The sequence below is a fragment of the Sus scrofa genome, chromosome 17 (genome assembly GCF_054392235.1).
Source record: "Sus scrofa isolate SSC_HxYL_T2T_F1_AM1 chromosome 17, Sscrofa_HxYL_maternal_Yorkshire_Landrace_v2.0, whole genome shotgun sequence".
In the NCBI taxonomy this organism is placed as follows: Eukaryota; Metazoa; Chordata; class Mammalia; order Artiodactyla; family Suidae; genus Sus; species Sus scrofa.
The window spans coordinates 22,012,774-22,033,008 of NC_139399.1; the positions used below are offsets into that span (position 1 = coordinate 22,012,774).

Below are 20,235 nucleotides of genomic sequence, written 5' to 3' on the forward strand. Positions count from 1 at the left end.
CATGGGCCATGCATGTGCCATTTAAAAAAAAAATCTTGTGTAAATAATTTTAACATTAGGAGTTCTCATCATGGCGCAGCGGAAATGAATCCGACTAGGAACAATGAGGTTGCAGGTTCAAACTCTGGCCTCGCTCATTGGGTCAAGGATCTGGCATTGCCGTGAGCTGTGGTGTAGGTCAAAGACGTGGCTTGGATCTGGTGTTGCTGTAGCTGTGGTGTAGACCAGTGGCTACAGCTCCGATTTAGACCCCTGGCCTGGGAACCTCCATATGCTTCAGGTGTGGCCCTAAAAAGACAAAATAATAATAATAATAATTTTTACATTAAAAAATCAGGTGTGGAGTTGGGGAATGGGTAATACACTCATACAGTTAACCAGTTTAAAAATACACACTTTGAAAAGGCTCCTCCCCATCCTGTTTACAATCCCCCCTTCCTCTTTACCAGGATACCCATTACTTTCTTGTAAATAGTATATCACTTAACACTGATCTATACCATTTTTTTTCCTTTTTTGGCCACAGCCATGGCATGTGCAAGTTCCCAGGCCAAGGATGGAATCTGAGCTGAAGCTACGACACAGCTGCAGCAATACTGGATCCTTACCCACTACACCGGGCCATGGGATCAAACTGATGTCTCCACAGAGACAAGCCAGATCATTAACCTGCTACCACAGTGGAAACTCCAGTAGCTCTTAATTTTTTATTGCTGGCCCCAGGGCAACTGCCTCATAATGAATAAAGTTATCAATAACTAATGACTACCAACCCTTTCAACCATTTCCTAACATATTACCCTTTATGCCTTAATATCCTACTGGTTTGGCATCACACAGTGCTTGAACCATCAATTTTCTTTTTTGTGACTCAGCAGTAGGGTTTGAGAGGTCTTATAAGTGAAAATTTTCCTAAGATGGCTTCATTGTGCCGGAGACCCTTCAGTTACCATCTATAAACAACCACATAGTCTAGAAATTGCTATATTTTCTCATGCAATATGGTCCAGGTCTCAGTGTACCACCATATGAAGTAAAGGAATAGCTGCAAAAACCAGTTGCCTGCCTGACTTCTAGTGGGTCCAGGTTCCTAGGAGACGAGACCAATAAGAAACTGAGAGTCTAGAACTCCTGATGTGGCACAACGGGATCAATGGCGTCTTGAGAACACTGGAACTCAGGTTTGGTCTTTGGCAAGGCACAATGAGTTAGGGATCCGGCTGGCATTGCCAAAGCTGTGGCTTAGGGTGCCACTCTGATCTGATCCCTGGCCCAGGAGCTACATATGCCATGGGACTGCCAAAAATAAAAAAAAGAAAGAAAGAAACTGAGAGTCTACCCTAACAGAGGTCCTTTTTTCACACTGAACCCAACAAATTCTAGAAATGTTGGATTCTAACTTTCCTAATTAAAAACAAGGACCAGCAAAAGGGACTTCTTATTTAATGACAAGAAGTTGCCTGTGGAGTTCCTGTTGTGGCGCAGTGGTTAATGAATCGGACTAGGAACCATGAGGTTGCAGGTTCGATCCCTGGCCTTGCTCAGTGGGTTAAGGATCTGGCATTGCCGTGAGCTGTGGTGTAGGTCGCAGATGCTGCTCAGATCCCATGTTGCTGTGGCTCTGAGGCCGGCAGCTATAGGTCTGATTCAACTTCTAGCCTGGGAACCTCCATATGCCTTGGGAGCGGTCCTGAAAAAGGCAAAAAGACAAAAAGACCAAAAAAAAAAAAAAAAAAAAAGTTGCCTATGCCTACTATCTTTTGAGTGTATGTATCTTTCTCTTACTGTGCTTTACACCTTTAGGCTCTTCACCTTTGGGAGTGGGACTAAGATTACCACTCCTAGTTTTCTTTCCAATGGTCTCTCGGCCTTTGGGTCTTCTGTACCTGGCTCCACTGAACAACATTATGCACTCTACTTCATAGACTGTTGCCATCAAGCAAATCAAGGGTCTGACTACGCTCACCACTCTCCTTCACAGATAACATTCATTTTTTAAGGCTTTACCCTTACTCAGTTTCCTGAGGCCTCAGATCCCAGACTCTCCTCAGGCAGCCATCTGGTGTGTTTCTCTACAATAAATCTACAATAAGAATGCTAAAGTGCCCATTTATAGTTCTACATGTGTGAATACTCATGTCAAATAGTGTTTGCATGTGCTTTTCCTTGGGAAACTTGTATTTATTTCTACTTCTCAAAGTTTCCTTGCTGGTAAAACTGAATTAATTTCAGGCTGTCAGTTTTCTTCTCCGCCCCTGAAAAAAGAAGTCTCATTATTAAGTATAAACAGCACCCATGTGAGATTACTAGTTTGTTTCCCTGAGTTGCCTGAGTGTATTTACTCTTAATTTTTAATATTTATTTATTTGTTATTTGCCGCACTCAAGGCATGTGAAGTTTCTGGGCCAGGGATGGAACCCGCACCACAGCAGTGACCCAGGCCATTGCAGTGACAACATCAGATCCTTAACTTTAATCAGACTTTTCAGGGAGGGTGTTCCCATTGTGCCTCACCAGTAACGAACCCGACTAGTATGCATGAGGACTCTGGTTCTATCCCTGGCCTCACTCAGTGGGTTAAGGATCTGGTGTTGCTGTGAGCTGTAGTGTAGGTTGCAGACATGGCTCAGATACAATGTTGCTGTGGCTGTGGCAGCTGCAGCTCTAATTCAACCCCTAGCCTGGAAACTTCCCTGTGCTGTGGGTGTGGCCCTTAAAAAAAAAAAAAAAAAAACCTTTTCAGGGGAAAAAAGGAGGCTAAATTGATTCCAGATGATTGGATTACCTGGCATTATTTCCAGAATAGAGATAAAGACCCAGTAAAACACTTTGAGACTAGATTGTGAATTATCTGCTTTGTCATCCTTAATGTGCTTTCTGTCCTTAGTCTAAATTCTGAGAGGAGTTCCCACTGTGGTGCAACAAGATCACTGTGGTACAAGGACAGTGGCATCTCTGCAGTGCCAGGACTCAGGTTTGATCCCTGCCCAGTGCAGTGGGTCAAGGATCTGGCATTGCTGCAGCTGTAGCCTAGGTCACAACTGCGGTTCAGATCTGATCCCTGGCCTTGGAACTTCATATCTGTAATTAGGCCAGAAAAAAAAAAAGAAAGAAAAAACTATGAGAGAAGGAACCTTATCTATGGCATTTACCAGTGTATTCCCAGGACCCAGACTCATGTGTAGCACTTGGTAGGTTCTTGGTAAATGTACTGCATTGATGGTAAGGTTGATCTTAGTAATCATTTTTTGTTCATTAATCTTCCATTTCAAAGTTTCTGTCTCTTCAACTTTTCAATGTTTCCCCTTAACATGGTTTTGAACCTGCAAAATTACATTTACCCTGGGAAGCAAAGGCCTAAATAATAAAAATCTAAGCTGACAAAATACATCACAGTTATCAGAGCACATAGTTTTGGAAAACAAACCTGTTGATGGGCAACAGTTCACATAAGCTTTCTCATATAATTGGATATACACTAGGAAGCAGAACAGAGCCACCTTCAAAGGTTGAGAGATCATTGTGAGGGGTTTTTTTTGTTTGGGTTTTTTTGTTTTTTTTGTTTTTTTTTTTTTTTTTGGCTTTTTAGGGCCGCACTCATGACATATGGAGGTTCCCAGGCTTGAGGGGTCGAATCAGCACTGCAGCCACAGGCCTACACCACAGCCACAGCAACTCGAGATCCAAGCTAACTCCAAGTTTTTTCTATTTAAGGAAAGTAACTGGAATATTTTTACATTCTTTCTTCAAATCTGAAGCAGTACAGCTCAGAATCAAATCCCAGATACACCACTCATTAGCTGTGTAACTTTTGGCAAGTCCTTTAGCCTTGTTTCTTCATCTGTGGAGTAGGAAAAAGAGTAGTCTCTTAAGTCATAGGATTGCTAGAAGGACTAAATGACATAATGCATGACAGATAAATAATTTAGGTAAATATTAACTGTTATAATTAATGTTGTAGCCTAAGGCATTTTTTGACAACTGTTTTGTGAAAAATAGGTAGACGGTAAATTATAGGGCAAAGTAGTTAATCATAAATAAGATTATACTGTATTTCTGGAGAAATCACACAATTCATCTAATTGTTTTCTCAGTTATTATAATCTTATTGGGATGACTCATATTCCAATTTGTACAACCATTCTCTTTCATGTGGGCTCTGAACCTATTCAAGGAACAAAATGAAGCTGTGTTTTTAGTAACCCTTTAAACTCATTCCCATGAGCTCCTTAAAGGCAGGAAATATACCTGTTTTGTTTACCACCATAAGCCTGCTCCCTAGCAAGTAACCAATTTATTTTTGATTAATTCCTGATTAAATAATGTCTTTGCCTATGAACCTGGCTATGAGGTTATATGTCCCATTTACAGGCAGGGAATCAGCAACAGGGCAGGAGTAGAGGGTGGCCAGTTGTATCTTTAACGAGTACTTCCAGACTTACAGCTAAAATTCACTGTCAAGTGTGTATGTCTTTCCTTGCTGATACCGTGAAAAGCAGCAGAGAGCTGAAGTAATAGGTCTATCCTTTAATATTTAACCATCATTACTGCCAAGTCAGCAGAACCTTTCTAGTTCATTCCCAGAGTATGTTTCAACATTTTCTATTTGCTAGATGCTGCGCTAGGAGCTGAGAACACATCTTTACCAAGTAAAACCTAAGTTTAGTATGTTTAGAATTTCTTTTTTTCATGAGTCAAAAAGAATGTTCCAGATATTTATATTGTAGCCTATCAACTTTATATTTTTATGCATTTATCTTTCCAAGTATAGAAATTTATTAAAAGTAGTAACTGTGTCCAAAATATTTGTATCCCTGTAGAGTCCATTCATAGTGAATTTCATAGTGGCCGCTCAGTAGATACAGGTTTAAATCTTTGTTATGTGAGCCTCAGAGTTACTTCCACATTTTTCTTGTTATAACCTAAAGGCCTGGGACAAAAGTTTCTATAGCTGTGCCACATCGGGTAACTTTGTTTTTCTTCCCCTCCCATAAGCATGCTAGGAACTTACTCTGATGAATTTGGGAACCTAGATTTTGAACGATCTCAGCATGGTTCTGGAATGAGCAACAGGTCAACAGCAAAAAGGTTTATTTCTGCTCTCAACAACATTGCTGAAAAAACTTACAATAATTTATTTCAATTTCAACAACTTCGGCAGATTGCCAAAGAGCTAAACATTCAGGTATGATAAACCAAATACTTAGTAAATCTTTTCGTAATAATTTCAAGAGGTTTTAATTAATATAGTAGAACTTTTAAATATAAAAAGATTTAGATTAGAGTTCCTGTCATGGTGCAGTGGTTAATGAATCCGACTAGGAACCATGAGAGGTTGTGGGTTCAACTCCTGGCGTTGCTCAAGTGGGTTAGGGATCCGGTGTTGCTGTGAGCTGTGGTGTAGGTCGCAGATGGGGCTCGGATCCCACATTGCTGTGGCTCTGGTGTAGGCCGGCGGCTATAACTCCAATTAGACCCCTAGCCTGGGAACCTCCATATGCCGCAGGAAGCGGCCCTAGAAAAGACCAAAATAAAGTTTTTATCTAAAATTCATACCTTCTTTTCAAAAGAGGTTCAGCATCTTGATAGGAAGAAACATCAAAACAAGACTCAGTTTCCATGTTATTTTGACAGTCCCTATGGGCAGGTCATCTTAACTTCAGCCATCTCATTTGTTAAATGAACATGAATCCACCTGCTCTGCATACTTAAAAGTTTTAGAGAAAATGAGCGTAATAGCATGTAAAACAGTTTATGTGGAAAATTGCTCACTCAGTTTCAAAAATTAGTTTTTGTTTTGAAGCTAAGCTGAAACAAATATTAAGGGTTCTCAGCATAGTGGAGTTATTTTTTATTGGCTAGGTATTATACAGAGAATAAAATGTTCTATGTAAGAAGTACAAATAATTTTATTTGCCCAAGAAAAATTTTTACAGATTACTATTTGAGAAATTTTTATTATTATTATTTGCTTTTTTAAGGACTGCACCTGTGGCACATGGAGGTTCCCAGGCTAGGATCGAATTGGAACTGCAGCTGCCAGGCACAGCCACGGCAACACAGGATCTGAGCTGCGTGTGTGACCTACACCGCTGCTCACGGCAACGCTGGGTCCTTAGCCCACTGAGCAACACCAGGGATCGAACCCATATCCTCATGGATAATAGGTTCATAACCCACTGAGCCACAATGGGAACTCCCAAGAGATAAATTTTTAAATCATATTTTTGCATATTAATGAACTAACTCTGTTGATATTTTCTTCCAGGTTGCTGATTTTGAAAATTTTATTGGATCGCTAAATGACCAAGGTTATCTCCTTAAAAAAGGCCCAAAGGTTTACCAGCTTCAAACTATGTAAAAGGATTACCAAGCCAGACCCTCCCGAGTTGCTTAAGAAGAATATGAAAAATACAAACAAAAAAAACAAAACTGTTCTCTGAAAAATTACATCACAAATGTAATATAATAAGAAAAGAGTATTTAAGTGATAAAGTGTTAATTTTTTTATTTCTTCAAAAGGCTAAAAATAAATTGTTTATATTTCTTCTCTAAATGATAGAAATTATTTATAGTTTTACTTTTGACCTATCTTTTATTCTTATAAATATTTCCTGGAGTTCCCGTCGTGGCTCAATGGTGACGAACCCAACTAGTATCCATGAGGACTCGGGTTAGATCCCTGGCCTTGCTCAGTGGGTTAAGGATCCGACGTTGCTGTGAGCTGTGGTGTAGGCTGGCAGCTTATAGCTCTGATTCCACCCCTAGCCTGGGAACTTGCATGTGCAGAGGGTGCAACCCTAAAAGGATTAAAAAAAAAGTCATATCAAATGTCCATCTGGGTAAGGATTCACCAAGTTAAATAGTTCTGACACACAAAATTGAATGAATTATCTTTTAGAAATAAGTTGAAAACAACTTTAAATTCCCCCCAAAATTGAAAATATTTTATATTGACTTTTTTATTGAGGTAACTGGTTTATAACTTTAAGTTTCATGTGTACAACAATTTAATTAGACTTCTGACTATACTGCTGCATGCTTACCAAAAGTCTAGTTTCCATCTATATACTGACTTTTTTTTTTTGTCTTTTCTTTTTAGGGCCACAAAGCAGCATATGGAGGTTCCCGGGATAGGGGTGAAATGAACAGAGAAATGTACGCCTGTTATGTAGTATTGTATACATCAACTATAATTCAGTTTTTAAAAATGAAAAGAATAAAGAAGACATGAATAACATAATTAGATGGATCTAACTGATAAATACTGAAGTCTGCAACCTGGAGTCAGAACAGGTCTTCTTTTCAAATATGCAATGTTAACCATAAGATAAACCTTAACAAATCCCAAACAGTAAAAATATTAGGCAACAATCTTTCATCAGATAGCAATAAAACTAGAAATTTAAGATTAATATGTAAATAGCTTTTGAGTCTAGAAATCAAAACCAAAAATTTCATATATTGCCTATGAGCTAACACTAGTCCTGGGAAATTCAGAATATCACTGTAGATATATGAATCAGTTAATAGAAGGAGTTTTGGGCCCAAGCCCATCTTACAGTGGCCCAAGTGAATCCCTAAACCTACCCTACCTTATAGTATCTCAGTTCCTGAGTGCCTAATTGGACTAGACATACTTTAAGAATCTCCACTTGGCTCCCTAATTTGTGGATCAGGGCTATTCTGAAAGGAAGGCTCTCTATATAATTTTTTTCAGCCACCCCCACAGTATATGTAAGGGATAAAATCCCAGCTGGAGCTGTGACCTGTGCCACGGCTGTGGCAACACTGGATCCTTAACCCACTGCCCCAGGCCAGGAATCAAACCAGCACCTCCACAGAGACAAGCTGGATCTTTAACCCAGTGTGGCCAAAGCAGGAACTCTAGGAAGACCATATATTCATGAGAGTAGGGCCAAAATAGTAAACCAGAGGCAATGCACATTCCTAGAGGAATCACAGAGATTACTGCCACCCATTTCTTTTGGAGGAGGAAGTACCTGATTTAATTCAATTTATTGCAGAAGATGTTTTAGAAAAATAGCAGTAGAATATCTTAAATTACTCTGATTGCAGCTATAGTTCCCAATATTGTCTCTTTACTAGAGCAAATCAGCATAATCACTAGAACTTGGTAGGAAGCTATACATTTGGCAAATACTATTTTCTCTGTCTTAATGAGAGAACACTGACAGCAGTTTGCTTTCACCTGCCAAGGAGAACAATATTTCTTCATTGTCTTATCTTGGGTCTATGATAACTGACTCTGTCATAGTTTAAGGTACAGAGACTTTGACCATCTCATCATTCTATGGGCTGCCAGTTCTGGTCCATACCTTGATGATGCCATGCTGACAGAATGATGAGCAGGCTATACCAGATAGCCTAGACACCTTGGCAAGTCATCTATGCCATAACCTTTGAGGTAAATCCCACAAAAATTCGGGGGATCTGTTTCATCAGTGAAGCTTCTAGGGTCCAGTAGTCTGGAACCTATCAGAATATACACAAGGAGTTCCCGTCGTGGCGCAGTGGTTAACGAATCCGACTAGGAACCATGAGGTTGCGGGTTCGGTCCCTGCCCTTGCTCAGTGGGTTAACGATCCGGTGTTGCCGTGAGCTGTGGTGTAGGTTGCAGATGAGGCTCGGATCCCGCGTTGCTGTGGCTCTGGCGTAGGTCGGTGGCTACAGCTCCGATTCAACCCCTAGCCTGGGAACCTCCATATGCCGCGGGAGCGGCCCAAGAAATAGCAAGAACAACAACAAAAGACAAAAAAAAAAGACAAAAAGACAAAAAAAAAAAAAAAAAAAAGAATATATGCTGCAGGAGTTCCTGTTATGGCAAAGCAGAAATGAATCCAACTAGTATCCATGAGGCTTCAGGTTTGATCCCTGGCCTTGCTCAGTGGGTTAAGGCTCCACTGTTGCCTTGGGAGCTGTGGTGTAGGTCACAGATGCAGCTTGGAACCTGCGTTGCTGTGGCTGTGGTGTGGCTGGCAGATGTAGCTCTGATTCAACCCCTAGCCTGGAAACTCATATGCTGCAGGTGCGGCCCTAAAAAAGAGAAAAAAAAAAAATTGCTACAAAGGGAAAGACAAGTTGCTATACTTTGCTCCCCATTCTACTCCGAAAGAGACACAATACTTGTCCTGCTTTGGACTTTGAACGTCAAACACAACACACTAGGTGCGCCACTGACCCGTTTATTGTGTAATCCATATTTCTAGTTTTAATGGGGTTCTGTGATACTGTCCTTTATATATATGACCTATATATATGTCCATATATATATATATATGACCTATATATTCACTCCTGTTTCTGGCACAGAGCTTCCAAAACCCTTGGAATTTCCTGAGCAATAAGCAATGGGAGCATTTTTTTTTTCCCCATAATACTTGGTCTCTTGTCCTCTGTTCCTGAAATCACTTCAGAGCCATTAAGGTGAAATGGGTGTTTGTTATTCATAACAAGCTCCCTTCCATCACTGCTGGGTCTATATTAATGAGGTGACTTTTAGAAAACACCCAAGGGTTACCAGGGAAACCAACTCACATCAGATGGTTGGAACTTTCAGTCCCACCCCTGATTTCTGAGGAGAGGAGGAGTTCCCTGGTGGTGCAGTGGGTTAAGGATCTGGTGTTGCCCCAGCTGTGGCATGGGTTCATTCCCTAGCCCAAGAACTTCTGCATGCTGTGAGCACAGCCAAAAAAGAAAAAAAAAAAAAAGGCCAATTGTCCATGACTATGTAAAGAAGCCTCTATAAAATCCAAAAGGAAAGGGTTAGGGGAGCTTCTGGATTGATGAATATGTGGAGATTTGGGGTGAGGGCACAGAAGCTACACACCCTTTCCTCACACTTTGCCCTATGCATCACATCCATTTGGCTGTCCCTGAGTTATATGCTTTTATAATAAAGCAGTAATTCAGTGAGCAAATGGGTTTCTCTGGCAAATTATTCGAATCCAAGGAGGAGATTTGTGGGAACCATCAGATTTATAGCCCACTAGAAGGACAGATAACAGCCTGGGCTTGGGGAGTTCCCTGGTAGCCTAGCAGCTAAGGATCCAGTGTCACTGCTGTGGCTCAGGTCACTGCTGTGGCACAGGTTCAAACCCTGGCCCAGGAACTTCTGAATGCCTCCAGCTGAGGCTAAAAATAAAAACAACCTGGGCTTACAGAGCCTCCTCAGTGCCCGCTTATATCCCCCACAAGCGTTCTATCTTAATAAGTCTATTTCTTGCCTAAAAAACAAACAGTGGAGTTCCTGTCGTGGCTTAGCAGAAATGAACCTGACTGCTATCCATGAGGATGCAGGTTTGACCCATGGCTTGCTCAGTGGGTTAAGAATCCTGCGTTGCCTTGAGCTGTGATGTAGGCCACAGACACAGCTCAGATCTGGCATGGCTGTAGCGTGGACCAGTGGCTACAGCTCTGATTGGATCCCTAACCTGGGAACCTCCATATGTCGTGGGTGCGGCCCTCAAAAGGCAAACAGACAAGAAGCACCTGGACTTGGAATGTGTGTCTGAAGTCAAAAGCAGTCTTGTCGGGCTGAACCCTTCACCTGTGGGATCAGATGCTATCTCAAGGGTGGCAGAATTGAGTTCAACTGTAGGACATCCAGCTAGCATCTGGAGACTTGTTTGGTGGCATGGGAAAATTCCACCTCACACACTGGAATTGGGTCCAGGACCCAAACAGGCTCGAGCAGGAGAAGGCTCACCAGCTGGTCCCAGCTGCAGAGCCAACATCTTTGTGACGTTGGTGCTCTCAGTTTCTATGGAGCCTGGTTCAGGCAGGTCCTCACAGGACAGATATGACGTAGGCCTCCAGAACTGGCATAAGGCCACACTCTCTTCAGCAAGTTACCATTCGTCCTTTTCAGAAACAGCTCCAGGCCTTCTATGGAGCCCTCATTTACTGGCCATCCACCAATCTGTGATGTTGGGTCAGTGTAGCAGCACCCACCAAAGTGAAAGAGCATATGGAAGAACAGGCTTGAGCTGGTCTCAAAGGCCCAGTGTGTTTCCAGGAATGTGGCGCACACTCTGTGTCTGGTCCTGTCATACTGTCCTCTCCCTTCCATATCTGGAGCCTCATGGAGTTGCCAAGGTTCAACTGACTAAACAAGAAACATTTTGGTTTTTTTTGTCTTTTGAGGGCTGCACCAATGACATATGGAGGTTCCCAGGCTAGGGGTCTAATCGGAGCTGTAGCTACCGGCCTACGCCAGAGCCACAGCAACCTGGGATCAGAGCCGAGTCTGTGACCTACACCATGGCTCACAGCAACACCGGATCCTTAACCCACTGAGCAAGGCCAGGGATCGAACCCGCAACCTCATGGTTCCTAGTCAGAGTCATTTCTGCTGCACCATGACAGGAATTCCTGAAAAGGAAAATTTAAAAAAAAAATTATTGGAGTTTCCATTGTGGCTCAGCAATAACAAACCTGACTAGTATCCATGAGGACTTGGGTTTGATCCTTGGCCTCACTTAGTGAGTTAAGCATCTGGTGTTGCCAGAAACTGTGACATAGGTCTCAGACGTGGCTTGGATCTGGCATTGCTGTGGCTGTGTTGTAGGCCGGCAACTGCAGCTCCAATTCAACCCCTAGCCTAGGAACTTTCGTATGCTGGGGGTGCGGCCTGATAAAAATAAAATTAAAATAAAATAAAAATTTTAAAAGATAAAATTTTATTTATTTTTTGGCCACACCCATGGCATGTAGAAGTTCCTATACCATGGATCAAACCTGGGCCACAGCAGTGACAATACTGGATCCTTAACCCACTGTACCATCAAGGACCTCATTTTGAGTCTGGCTTATGGATGGTTCTGCATGATGTCTGGCACCAGCCAAAAGTGCTGAATCTCTCTGGACAACACACTGTGCTAAAGAACATGGGAAAAGGACTTTTCCCCAGTAGGCACATCATGTAGATTAGCCAAATAGTCAGGGGGTATAAGAAACCAGATGGGAGGATTGGTGACAACAATTAGACCATGTCACACCTGTGCTTAACTTAGAGTAAAAGCAAACATACTTGACATGGCTTACAGTTCCTTTTTTCTTCCTTTTTAGTCCCACACCTGCAGCATATGGAAGTTCCCAGGCTAGGGGTCAAATTGGAACTGCAGCTACAGGCCCACACCACAGCCACAGCAACACCAGATACCAGCCCCATCACAGCTCCAGCAACACTGGATCGTTAACCCACTGAGTGAGGCCAGGGATGGAACCCAAATCCTCATGGATACTATGACGGGTTGCTAACCCACTGAGCCACAACAGGAACTCCCACAATGTCTTTCATATGCTCACACTCTTAACCTCAACTCCTCCTGCTCTCATTCCCCTCCCTTACTCTGCCGCAGCCACACTGGCCTCCTTGCTGGTCCTTGTACACCCCAGGCACATTCTTACCGAAGGTTTTGCACATGCTGCTGTTCTACCTGATAAGCTTTTCCACCAGACAGCCACATGGGTCATCCCCTCAGCTCCTTTGGGTCATTAATCAAATATCACTTTTTTTCATTTTAGTGCCACACACCGCATAAGGAGGTTCCCAGGCTAGGGGTCAAATCAGAGCCGTAGCCGCTGGCCTATGCCACAGCCACAGCAATGCCAGATTCGAGCCACATCTGCAACCTACACCACAGCTCACAGCAATCCTTAACCCACTGAGCAAGACCAGGGATCGAACCTGCATGGATGCTAGTCTGATTCATTTCCGCTGAGCCATGATGGGAACTCCTCATCACCTTTTTAATGACATCTTCCCTGAACATTCTTTTGTAAATTGCACTCCGTAGTTCCCTGTTGGCCTAGTGGTTAAGGATTTGTCATTGTTGTCACTGCTGTGGCTTGGGTTTGATCCCTGGCCTGGAACTTCCACATGCTGTGGGAGTGAGGAAAAAAATTGCACTCCTCTCAACTCTCATCTTCCTTTCTTCTTCCTCTCATCTTCCTTTCCTGCTTTCCCTGTAGCAGTCAACACAATCTATTACATATATAGTTTATTCATCTTGTTTATTCTGTTCTCTCATCCTACTAGAATGTAAGTTCCATGGGAATAGGAATTTGTAATTATTATCTTCACTGTTAAGTCCCCTGTTCCTGTAATTAGTATCTGCACCAACAGGCATTCCCTAAGATGTTTGCTGAATGAACAAAAGTCAGTCTGGTGAAGACGCTTGTGAATGAGTTCTCAGAATGTACTGTGTCCATGAGAATATCTGTGTCCATGTGAATGCTTAACACAGGAGCTTCGAAACTAAACAGATGTCACCTATTCCATGGCTATCAGCTAGTCTCTTCCTCCACCCACTCCAGTCCTTGCCCAACGAGTTCGTGAACAAATGACCATGGGGCTATGGGTTGCAGTTAGGCATGTGCTCAACAGGAACTTCCCTTCACCGAGATTGACCTAGACTGTCACCATTGCTGAGTGTCTAACTTGACAGCAGAGCAAGCTCACCTGAGACAACACAGCACCATACCTCAGGGGGACCAGCTTGCCACTTGGTGGCAGATCAACTCCATTGGGTCCAGAGGGGGCAGCAATTTGTTCTCTCTGGAAGTAAGAGGGGGTTTATGTTTCTTCTTCTTTTTTCTTTTGATTGTCAAGGCAGCACCTGTGGCATATGAAAGTTCCCAGGCTAGGGGTCAAATCAGAGCTACAGCTGCCGGCCTACATCACAGCCACAGCAACGTGGGATCCAAGCCTCATCTGCGACCTACACAGCAACGCCAGATCCTTAACCCACTAAGCGGAGCCAGGGATCGAACCCACATCTTCATGGATGCTAGTGGCATTCGTTTCTGCTGCGCCATGATGGGAACTCCAGAAGTGGGTTTCTTTTTTCTTTTTTCTTTTTTTCTTTATTTTGCCTTTTTGCCTTTTCTAGGGCCACTTCCTAAGGCATACAGAGGTTCCCAGGCCAGGGGTCAAATCGGAGCTGTAGCCACTGGCCTACACCAGAGCCACAGCAACGTGGGATCCGAGCCACATCTGCGACCTACACCACAGCTCACGGCAACGCCGGATCATTAACCCACTGAGCAAGGGCAGGGATCGAACCCACAACCTCATGGTTCCTAGTCGGATTCGTTAACCACTGTGCCACGACGGGAACTCCGGGTTTCTTTTGAATAAGCTGCTCTTGCTGCCTTACTTCTTTCAGCAGTGCCATATGTGAATTTATTGAACTTATTCACCATCATATATCCCACATATATTCCGACATATCACTAAGGAAGTCATTTTTTTTCCCTCTTTTTCAGGGCCACACTTGCGGCATATGGAGGTTCCCAGGCTAGGGGTCTAATCAGAGCTACAGCCACCGGCGTACACCACAGCCACAGCAATGCCAGATCCCAGTCACGTCTGCAACCTACACTATAGCTCACGGCAACGCCAGATCCTTAACCCACTAAGCGAGGCCAGGGATCGAACCTGCAACCTAACCTCATGGTTCCAAGTCAGATTTTTCTGCTGCACCACGACGGGAACTCCAGGAAGTCCTTTTACAAGTGAAGAAATAAAGCAATGGGTTGAAGTTCATGAGTACTGTCTTTACCATGTACCCCATCACCTAAGAGCAATTTCGCCTTAGTGAACGCTGGAATGGACAGTGAAAAATCAGTTATGGAGCCAGCTAGGGGAAAATATCTAGCAGACTGGGGTACTGTCTTACAGGATGAATTGTCACTGAACCAGTGACCACTTTATGGTGCTGTTTCTCCCACAGCCAAAATACATGGGTCTAGAACAAGAGTAACACATTGTCACTGTTACTTTGTTTTCTTTTTAGGGCCACACCTGCATATGGAAGTGCCCAGGCTAAGGGTCTAATCAGAGCAACAGCTCCTGGCCTACACCACGGACACAGAAACGCCAGATCTGAGCCACATCTGAGAACTACGCTGCAGCTTGTGGCAACGCTGGATTCTTAACCCACTGAGTGAGGCCAGGGATCGAACCCACAGCCTCTTGGTTCCTAGTCAGATTCGTTTCCGTTGCGCCACGACAGGAATTCCCACTATTTGGATTCTTAACCTGATAAGCCACAACTCACTGTTACTTTTTTTTTTCTTTCATTTTTTAAAGTTTTATTGAAGGGAATTCCTTCTGTGGTGCAGTGGGTTAATGATCTGACTTGTCTCTGTGGCATTGCTGGTTCCATCCCTGGCCTGGCACAGTGGGTTAAGGATCTGGGCATTGCTGCAGCTGTGGCATAGGTCATAACTCTAGCTCTGGCTTGGATTCGATCCCTGGACTGGGAATTCTCATATACTGCAGGTGCAGCTTAAAAAGGAAAAAAAAATGTATTGAAGAATAGTTGATTTACAATGTTGTATCACTGTTACTTCTGATGACTAATTCAAAAAGGTTTTGCAGAATTCCCCTTGTGGCTCAGCAGTAATGAACCCAACTAGTAACCATAAGGAATCAGGTTCGAACCCTGGCCTCACTCAGTAGGTTAAGGATCCAGCATTGTCGTGAGCTATGGTGTAGGTCGCAGACATGGCTCAGATCCAGCGTTGCTGTGGCTGCCGTGTAGGCTGGCAGCTGTAGCTCTGATTTGACCCCTAGCCTGGGAACCTCCATATGCCGCAGGTGCTGCCCTAAAAGACAAACAAACAAAAAACATAAAGATTTTGCCTTGCATGCCCATAAAACTGGGCTTTACTAGGAAAAAATACCTCTACCAGAGAACAGGGCAATTATTCCACTGAACTCGAAGTTAAAATTACCACCTAAATATTCTGGGCTTTTGTGACCATGATCTAGAAAACAAAAAGAGGATTCACGGGTTTGCCCTTGGTAACTAGGAGAAAATTAGGTCACTAATATAAATAGGGACACGGAAGACATTTCCAGAACTTGGAGGGTCTTCTAGGGCAGCTCCTAATATGTTTACATCCACTAATAGAAGGGAGGAGTTCCCTGGTGACCTAACGGTTAAGGATCTGGCATTGTCGTCACTGCTGTGGTATAGGTTCCATCCTTGGCCTGGGATTTTTTTTTTTTTTTTTTTGGTCTTTTTGCCATTTCTTGGGCCGCTCCCGCGGCATATGGAGGTTCCCAGGCTAGGGGTTGAATCGGAGCTGTAGCCACCGGCCTACACCAGAGCCACAGCAACGCAGGATCCGAGCCGCGTCTGCAACCTACACCACAGCTCACGGCAACGCTGGATCATTAAGCCACTGAAGGAGGGCAGGGACCGAACCCGCAACCTCATGGTTCCTAGTCGGGTTCGTTAACCACTGCGCCACGACAGGAACTCCTGGCCTGGGAATTTTTATATGCTCGAGGCACAGCCAAAAAAAAAGGAGGTGATGAGAGACTACAGGAAGGATCACTAAGGGCTCAGGTTCAGACTCCTCAAGAATGAACTTTTTTTTTTTTTGGTTGCACCCACGGCATGCAGAAGTTCCCAGGCTAGAGATCAGACCCAAGCCACAGCTACAACAGTGACAATGTCACTGCAGTGCAGAGCCACAGCAGTGACAACTTCAGAGCCTTGACTCACTGAGCCATGAGGGAACTCTGGGAACCAAGGTTTGTCATCCTACCTTGAAGAAAGGGAATGGAGGAAGATAGTTGTAAATATGAACTAGAACCTCATGACCAGTTTCAGAAAGAAGATCTGTATTCATACAGTAACTAATTTGCCTCCCCTCTTTCTTTCCCCTATTATTTGAAATAAAATATATTGGTAGCAGTCAACTTGATAATTTAGTCCTTAGGATAGAGGTTATCAAGCTGAATGTATAGGAATAAACACCACACGGAGAGTTGACTGATCCTTATAGCTCCCCTTTTATAAAAAAGAGAAATATGGTCTTTGCATTATGTTAATCGTTGTCATTGTTATATAGATGTTTAAGAATGGGTAGAATTGGAGTTCCCGTCGTGGCGCAGTGGTTAACGAATCCGACTAGGAACCATGAGGTTGCGGGTTCGGTCCCTGCCCTTGCTCAGTGGGTTAATGATCCGGCGTTGCCGTGAGCTGTGGTGTAGGTTGCAGACGCGGCTCGGATCCCGCGTTGCTGTGGCTCTGGTGTAGGCCGGTGGCTACAGCTCCGATTCAACCCCTAGCCTGGGAACCTCCATATGCTGCAGGAGTGGCCCAAGAAATAGCAACAACAACAACAACAACAACAAAGACCAAAAAGACCAAAAAGACCAAAAAAGACAAAAAAAAAAAAAAAAAAAAAAAAGAATGGGTAGAATTAACATGTATGCATGTTGACAAGCCAAAGAGATAGATGGGTGGTAGTAAATAAAGTGATTTGATGGAGTTCCCATTGTGGCGCAGTGGAAATGAATCCGACTAGGAGCCATGAGGTTGCGGGTTCAATCCCTGGCCTCGCTCAGTAGGCTAAGGATCTGGCGTTGCCATAAGCTGTGGTGTAGGTCGAAGACGTGGCTTGGATTTGGTGTTGCTGCAGGTGTAGCCCTAAAAAGGACAAAAAGACCAACAATAATAATAATAATATTAATAATAATAAAGTGATTTGATACCCAACATCCATTCCATCCTCCTAGTTTGCCTTCCTACGATGCAGAGGCTGGAAAGCAAAAAACCCCTACATTTCCCAAAGTCCTTTTGCAGCTAGAGTTCTGAGCCTGAATTGGGTTCTACTGATTAGATGTCCTTGTGTGACATTCGAAAGGTAGAATTGAAGAGCCATCTTCCTCTTGCTTATTGTTTACTGCTGGCATGTGTCGTTGAGGAGACATTTAATTTCTCTGCAGCAGAATTCTAGCAGTTTTTTAGGAGGCAGTTGAGTGACGTTGTAAGGTCCTGATTCTCCCCGTTTCATGCTGTGGGGGTAGCAGCTCCCCTGGCAAGCAAGACCTTCTGTGTTTTCCTGGTAGTCAATCCTGGAGACCCAGCATGGAGCCATTCCTCCAGCCCTTATGACGATATTACAAGAATCCATTTTACGAGTTCCTTTGTGGCTCAGTGGGTTAAGAACCCAACAAGTATCCAGAGAATGCCGGTTAGATTCCTGGCCTCACTCAGTGGGTTAAGAATCCAGCATTGCGACATCTGTCCTTGGTCTGGCTGTGGTAGAGACTGGCAGTTGCAGCTCTGATTCAACCCCTAGCCCAGGAACTTCCCTATGCTGCAAATTCAGTCCTAAAAAGAAAAAAAAAATCCATTTTGCAATCTTGTTAGTGTGCCAAGAATGGTTTATGTTTTCCAGAACTAAACCCTCACTGATATACCTTTAACCAAAGCCCTCCACCCAGCTCATGTACTATGTACCTAAAAAGTTATGAGGCAATATTAATTCACAAACTTACATACTAGTTTTATTTAGAGTCATGAAGGTCACCATCAGAGCTAAGGGAAGCTAAAGGTTTGCTCTGGAGAGTGGGCCTAGGTATAGAAAGGTAGCGTGTATCTATTTTCATCATCAGCTTTCTATATAATGGAATTAGTTACAATGTGTATATATAACTTGCTAAAATCAACATAAAAATAAATGAAAAGATTTTAAAAATTGCTGAAGTTTTTTTTTTTTTTTTAAATTTTATGGCCGCACCCACAACATAGGGAAGTTCCCAGGCCAGGGATTGAATCCAAGCCATGCCTGTGACCTGTGCCAAAGCTGTAGCAGTGCTGGATCCTTTAACCTCACTGTGCTTGCCTGAGATCGAACCTGCCCCTCCGCAGCAACCCAAGCCACTGCAGTTGGATTTTTAACCCACTGCACCACAGTGGGAACTCCTTGAGTAAGATTTTGACATTTGCTTTTTTTTGGGTGGGGGGGCTACACTTGTGGCATATGGAGGTTCCTAGGCTAGGGATCGAATCAGAGCTGTAGCTGTCTGCCTACGCCACAACCACAGCAATGCAGGATCCAAGCTGTGTCTATGACCTACACCACAGCTCAGAGCAATGCTGGATCCTTAACCCACTGAGCAAGGCCAGGGATTGAACCTGCTTCCTCATGGTTGCTAGTCAGATTTGTTAACCACTGAGCCATGACAGGGAACTCTAAGATTTTGACATTTAAACTAGAGCAACTCTTGGAGTTCCTGTTGTGGCTCAGTGGAAACGAATCTGACTAGGAACTATGAGGTTGCGGGTTTGATCCCTGGCCTCGATCAGTGGGTTATGGATCCGGTGTTGCTGTGAGCTGTGATGTAGGTCACAGATGTGGCTTAGAACTGGCGTTGCCGTGGCTGTGGCGTAGGGTGGCAGCTACAGCTCCAAATAGACCCCTAGCCTGGGAACTTCCATATGCTGCCCTCAAAAGACAAAAAGACCCCCCCCCAAAAATACAATAAAATAAACTAGAACTACTCTTAGTACACAGACTTGCAAAGTCACTGAATAATTCATTGAGACTCCAGAATCTTATTCCCCTCACCTCCCCCCCCCCCCCCACTTTTCAGGGACACAGTCATGGCACCTGGAAGTTCCCAGGCTAGGGGTTGAATTGGAACAACAGCTGCCAGCCTACACCACAGCCACAGCAACACCAGATCCAAGCAAGTCTGCAACCCACACTGCAGCTTACAGCAACGCTGGATCCTTAACTCACTGAGCAAGGCTAGGGATAAACCCATGTCCTCAAGCATGCTAGTCGGGTTCATTACCGCTGAGCCATGACGGGAACTCCCAGAACCTTAGTCTTGCTTCCATAAATGAATGATAATCTCAGCAGGCCTCATCTGGATATATTGAAAACACTGGATAGCCTGAAAACCTCTCTTTCTCAGAGATGGTCTGTTATCTAGAGTATTAAAAATTACTCTCCTTAGAGTTTTCCTGTGGCACAGTGGGTTAAAGATGCAGCGTTTTTACTGCAGTAGCTTGGGTTGCTGCTGTGGTGCAGGTTCAATTCCTGTTCTGGGAACTTGCACATGCCGCAGGTGCAACCACAAACAAACAAACTAACAAAACCGATCTCCTTTTCAGTCCTGAAAGAACACTGTCGTCACACCTTAGAACACTGTAGTCACATGTTCCAACAGGCAGAATAATGTCATCCCCACACCACCACATCTACATTGTAGTCCCCAGAATCTGTGAATATGTTAGGTTATATGGCAAAGGGAAATTAAAGATTGTTAATCAGTTGGCCTTAAAATTGGGAGATTATCCTGAATTATTTAGGTAGACTTATAATTGGAAGGAACACTAAAAGTGGAAGGAGGAGGCAGATGGAGTCAGTCAGAGGAAAATGTGACTATGCAAAAAA

At 43.6% G+C, this 20,235-nt stretch overlaps 1 protein-coding gene across 3 annotated transcripts in view; it reads left to right on the forward strand.

Annotated features, from left to right (window-relative positions):
* The window catches only part of MCM8 (minichromosome maintenance 8 homologous recombination repair factor), a 46,949-nt gene extending 40,393 nt beyond the window's left edge, over positions 1-6,556 (forward strand). For all 3 annotated transcript variants that reach the window (XM_085004447.1, XM_085004448.1, XM_085004449.1), the window contains 2 exons: positions 4,996-5,185; positions 6,269-6,556. In XM_085004447.1, the coding sequence (XP_084860573.1) occupies positions 4,996-5,185; positions 6,269-6,361 (283 nt within the window). In that variant the 3' untranslated portion in view covers positions 6,362-6,556. The remainder of the gene's footprint in view (positions 1-4,995; positions 5,186-6,268) is intronic.
* Positions 6,557-20,235: the final 13,679 nt, after the last annotated feature.